At 36.7% G+C, this 5,380-nt stretch overlaps 1 protein-coding gene across 6 annotated transcripts; it reads right to left on the bottom strand.

The window, feature by feature from the left end:
- Window positions 1-1,015: 1,015 nt before the first annotated feature.
- Window positions 1,016-5,380, bottom strand: ATXRCC1 (BRCT domain-containing DNA repair protein). 6 transcript variants are annotated; one of them, XM_086602676.1, is made up of 8 exons: window positions 5,141-5,379; window positions 4,880-5,068; window positions 4,552-4,653; window positions 4,007-4,102; window positions 3,637-3,747; window positions 3,210-3,296; window positions 1,512-1,852; window positions 1,016-1,284 (listed from the first exon to the last, which is right to left on the bottom strand). In XM_086602676.1, coding segments are annotated over exons 1-8 (1,047 nt in total). In that variant the 5' UTR covers window positions 5,261-5,379; the 3' UTR covers window positions 1,016-1,283. The 6 variants fall into 6 exon arrangements, with proteins under 6 accessions (XP_086458802.1, XP_086458801.1, XP_086458805.1 ...); XM_086602675.1 differs by having other exon boundaries at window positions 4,007-4,092; window positions 4,542-4,653; window positions 5,141-5,378; XM_086602679.1 differs by lacking the exon at window positions 4,007-4,102 and having other exon boundaries at window positions 5,141-5,378.

Consider the following 5,380-nt stretch of genomic DNA (forward strand, 5'->3'; position numbering starts at 1 on the left):
CTCCTCTTGCAACTCATTGTTGGCGCTTGAGAGAGAGAGTGTGTGTGTTTGAGAGAAAGCGATTGTGATTTGCCAAGTTTAGGGTTGAAGCAAGAAAATTTTGGTCATTTTCTTCTAGCAAAATATATTCAGCCCCGAGTTGGATTTTTTTTTCCCCGTTTCGAGTGGGAAAATAAGGTCACGTGAGGGTTTTGCAGGCAAATTGATTTTATTTTTGCCAGACCCTTATATCGCAATAATCAATGGTAAATTGGTGTTTAAGTGGGAAAATATCGATTTGCCAGCGGGAAAATCAGTTATCAAGCAGACCCTTATAGTTTCGAGTTGGGCAAAATGTTTGAGCTCCAACAGTTAACCGTTTTATTTCAAAACCATTTTTTCTTTGTATTTTCTTGAAAAATTCAAATTTTAAGATTTGAAATTTAAAGATTTCGAGAGCGGGCAATGTGATGGCAAAATATCGTACAATCCGATATTTTGACTCTTGATTTCATTTATAAACCGAGATATCCACATAATAGTCGATATCTCTCTAATTTGTAGGTTGCAGGAAAGAGCATAAAAAAGAAGGAAAAAGAGAAAGATGGACACTCGTCAGAAAATGATTGGAGCTTTGGTGAAAAGAATGACTACATAAAGATCAAAAGAGGAGAGAGAAGATTCACTATGACTTTTGCCATTTTCATAACTTGCAAACAGAGAAAAACGAGAGATTCATGTAACCACCATTGTTGATCAATAAAAATCTTTATTTTTCCTTCATCTCAAATCGTCCAAACTTTGAGCAAACGTTCTTGATCATTACAGGTTGATTGTAATCACCTAAATGGTTTAAATATGTTGAGCTTGAGATGCGCATCAGCTATCGGCTTGGTCCTGAGAAATCTAAATCCAGCAAGCAGCTGTTAACTTTCTTTTAATTAACATACCATCATTTTTTTTTTTGGATAAAGAACATACCATCAATCAGTTATGGTGATCATAGTATAGTGCCTATACTATGAAGAGTTACCCATTTGAAAGTTTAGCAGTTTGATTTTTGTCAAATTTGTACACAGAACCACTATCCATATACAATTTCAGATTTTGTTTCTTAAAGAATTCTGAAATGTTAACATCACCTCGTTGAAATTGAAAATTTGAATGTCAGAACTCCAAAGATTACAAAATGCGATAGTAAACATCTAATACGCCCCGTTTCATCACAAAGAGGAGGCATGATGGATCGTTAATGTGGGATGCTTCATGAGTGAATAGTTCCAATAGTCTGGGGCTCGAAACAATCTGAATTCACAAAATGAAACCATATTCAGCGCCATAAACACACAAATTTGACTCCAGATTATTATAACACTATGGGATAGACATGCATTAGCAAAACCTAATTACTACACGAGGTACCACTATTGTGAGGACTATCACACAAACTTTTGCGATTTTTATAATTTGTATATGCTTCATCTATCCCTACACGAGTACACGGTAACTTCCGGGGTTATACAGTCACGTACCATTTACAAAGCTTAGAAATTATACTTTCATAAGCAAGGTCTATTTCATCTTCTGTCATTTCGATCGTTTCATCACTATCATATTCTGCCTCAGTGGGCTCAGTATGTACTTTCATGATGTCCTTGTCACCTATATGAGCAGCTGGTCCTTTCTTCTTTGCTATGGAGTCATCATCTAAATTGTCATATTCCTTCTCGTAAAGGCGTTTACAGGTCAGAGCTTGTTCATATATGTCTTTATCTGTGCCCGATCTCTTGCTACTTTTCATATCCTCAAGCCTTGCCAACTCTTTGACCACATGCGGGATAAATTTCCATTGCTCAGTCACTTGTCGGATTTCCTAAAAGCAATGTCTCGTTAGAGACTAAGAGGAGTGCATAGAAAAGAATTATCAAAAAGTAAAAGCTGATTTATGGTCATTCTAGTTAATCAGAAAAATAAGATTTAACGAACAAAAAAAGCTGATACGTGGTCACCCTGGTTCATCAGCAAAGACAAAGGTTTTAACCTTTTCGCAACATTTACAAATGGGCATTGCAGTCGCTAGCTAGCTTAGCTGGCAAAACCTTTGGGTGATATTACCAAAGGTCTAGGGGTTCAATCCCCCCAGCATTACCGAGTTGCTGATCTCATCAAAAACAGGTTTGCAAACCTAATAATAAAAAAGGGCATTATGTACTTACTGTGCCATTTAAAACATTGAGTAAAAGAAAAATCAAATGAAGAAGAAAACAGTATCCTATTAAGAGCAGGGAGCACGCCTGCTTGGAGTCATATCTCCTGGTATCCCCGATATGGGACGCAAATAACGCAACTTAAAATGGTTCTTCCCGGAAACGATGTTTGTTAGGATGTAATAATAATAATAATTAAGAAAGAACAGGATCAAATATTTAAAATTGTTCTGAAAAGAACAAGTTACACAATGAGGAATTAACGAAACAAAAAAAGCTGATACATGGTCACCCTGGTTCATTGGCAAACAAAAAGGTTTTAACCTTTTTAGCAACATTTACAAATGGGCATTGCAGGTGCCAGCTAGCTCAGTTGGTAAAACTTTTGGGTAATATTACCAGATGTCTGGGGTTCAAACCCCTCCAGCATTACCGAGTTACCGATCTCCATAAAAACAGGTTTGCCAATCCCAGAAAAAACAAAACAAAGTTGGGGGAGAGGGAGGGGGTTATGTGCTTAAAAGGTCATTTAAAACGATGAGTAAAAAAAATCAAAACAAGGAGAAAACAGTATCTTATAAAGAACAGGGAGCATGCCTTCTTGGGGTCTCATACCCTCTGGGAACTTTACTTTTTATTTTCTTTCAAATGGTATCTCCAATATGCGACACAACTTAAAATGGTTCTTCCCGGAAATGACGTTTGTTATGATGATGTAATAATAACCAGGAGAAGAACAGAAACAAATTCACTTGTTTTGAAAATAATATAAGTAACACAACTGATAAGAATCCACCTGATAATGCTCCTGGAAGGGCCTCTTTGATATTTCGCTTGTTTTATAAAACATAAGGAAACACAACAGACGATGACAGGCTCAATTCTAAGTTTATAATGATTTACAGGTTGGAACCCAAGTGGCATGGACAAAAATAATATTTAATGTAAAAATCGCTGAGAGAAAAGTAACACACGGCATGTTGGAAGAATAAAGGAAATCGCTATTTAAAAAGAAATAAAAACCTGGTTTTTATGAAGAGAATCTATGGCATCTTGTAGACAAGTGAGAATCCCTTCTGCAGCTATTTTCTTTACTTCAGCCGGCTCTGGCTGTCAATCCAAAAGCATTGAAGATAATTTTTTTACAAAAAGTCTTACATATCCACCACAAACAATTTAACAATAGAGTACTAAAATAAATTTGTACTTCACAGAGATGATGACTATTTTGGTGCTCGTGTGCTACAACGTTCCAAAAATAGTATTTCCTAAACTACTTAGAAGTCATAATTTCTTAGGAGCTACAAGCCTACAGCTCTTGAGAAATGTAAGATATGTACGCTTGTAACTACATAAGGTGCCCGAGACAAGAGATAGACAATCATCGAATAAGCGTCAAAACAAAGAACTTATTTAATGCTAAGAGCCTACAACTGGGACTAGAACTTACACTCTCCTCTTGACTCTCTAACCATGATACTGTTTCATTCAAATCCTTGATGGCCCACTTCTTCACTTCAGTGGGAGAAAGGGATTTTTTTATATGACTAGGAGCTCCACCCTGTTAAAATTAGGCAAAGAAAGCAAGTCAGCAAGAGAAACAAGAAATTGGTAACCAAATATCAGATCAAGGTTATAGAACACCATTTCTTCCATGCAAACTTATGACAGTTCTGAAGTGATGAAAGATTTCTTGATAAGAATCTGTTGGCTGGATAAAACTACTGCTTCAAATTATTACCCATTTCATGCAAGTGTCAATAAGTGGGAAAGGTTGGTATGAATATAATTATCTAAGCAGTGTTCATTTCAAGAATAACCTTCGAAGAAGAAGAAGCACTTGGTTTTGAAAGTGGGTTTCTCTCAACTCGCGTGTGCGGTCTTTCTTGTGTGATGGTTTCATCATCTGAAAAAGCCTATGGAGCATCAGAAAAACAGCAGCACAGAAGTTCAAATGGAATACACCAATCAAACAAAACCTAAACATGATTCATAAAATCAATCTAGAGACGGTAAATTTATAAGCACTTAGAACAATGGATGAAGAACATCCTCAAGAAGAGCATTTTTAGCATCAAAAGTCGAACTGAAGTAAATTTAAATAATTATTTCAGATCAACTTTTCATAATTTTGGCAACACCGGAATCGTCAAATGGTAAAAGAGCCTTATAGAATCATAGCTAGTGCCAGAACGTGAAGTTCTCATTTACATAATACCAACATGAGAAGGTAACGTGAACAGTACCAAAAGGCGTAGTACAACTGTGCAAGCAAGAATAACATGAATTATGTTGAGTACACTAATCACTACTGAGTTACTTTGTAAACTGAAGAAAAAGAACATTTTATATTACCATGACAAACCTCATGAGAAATGCTGCATTTTCGCCATGGTTTTCCAGGATGCATAAGGTACTTTTCAATTGCTACAAGCTTCTTTTGGCTGTAACATTCAGCTATCCACTCCTGAGAATAGAGGGACATAAAAAGATCACTAGATACATGGAGTATAAGTATAAGCAGTCAGAGACGCACAGCGAAACCTCAAGGTCCGTAAGGCCAGGGAGAAGTCCTCTCCTCTACGTTCAGTTACAACTGAAGTGTATACATAACAGGTGACACAAATTTGGCATGGGGTGATCGTAAAACAATGGCACTAAAAAAGCATTAACAAGGTATATTTAGCACCAACCTTAGAAACAATAGTTCCACAATCCGCCTCCACTTGTCGAAACTTAGGAGTATTAGGGAAAGCGGAAATAAGTAAAGTGCAGTTGGAATTCCAATCAGTCTGATACTCTCCTCCCATTTCTTGTGCTTGTGATCTCAATGTACTCCTTTCCGGGTTCACAAACCCCGACAACACAAACACCACTCCATCCTACACATTTTATAAAAAAACACTCATAAATAATAACAATAATTCCACGCTTCAAAAATAATCCATAATTACCAGTAGTTTCGAGAAGCTGAGTGTATCAGCACGTGTGTCCCGACTTCTTGTAGCAGTTTTATTATTATCTCTAGAAGCCATCCATGATGGTAGATTTCTTTTTCCAGCTGGATCAGCCATTATTTTTTTTTTAATATTTTATTGAATCCCGCTAATCGGAAAAACATAATAGAGCTTGATGTGGTGACTGTGGAGTGTGGTCGGGTCGGGTATCTAGATTGTGCCACCTGGCGATACAAC

Source organism: Coptis chinensis, chromosome 3, assembly GCF_015680905.1.
Source record: "Coptis chinensis isolate HL-2020 chromosome 3, ASM1568090v1, whole genome shotgun sequence".
Taxonomy (NCBI): domain Eukaryota; kingdom Viridiplantae; phylum Streptophyta; class Magnoliopsida; order Ranunculales; family Ranunculaceae; genus Coptis; species Coptis chinensis.

What these genes read in the sequence shown, in the direction of transcription:
- ATXRCC1 (XM_086602674.1), bottom strand. Translation starts at nt 5,260, where the DNA reads ATGGCTGATCCAGCTGGAAAAAGAAATCTACCATCATGGATGGCTTCT. An exon ending in AATGCAGCATTTCTCATGAG is followed by an intron (nt 4,103 to 4,551) that starts GTTTGTCATGGT and finishes GATGCTCCATAG; the next exon opens with GCTTTTTCAGATGATGAAAC. An exon ending in ATTCTCTTCATAAAAACCAG is followed by an intron (nt 1,853 to 3,209) that starts GTTTTTATTTCT and finishes CATTGCTTTTAG; the next exon opens with GAAATCCGACAAGTGACTGA.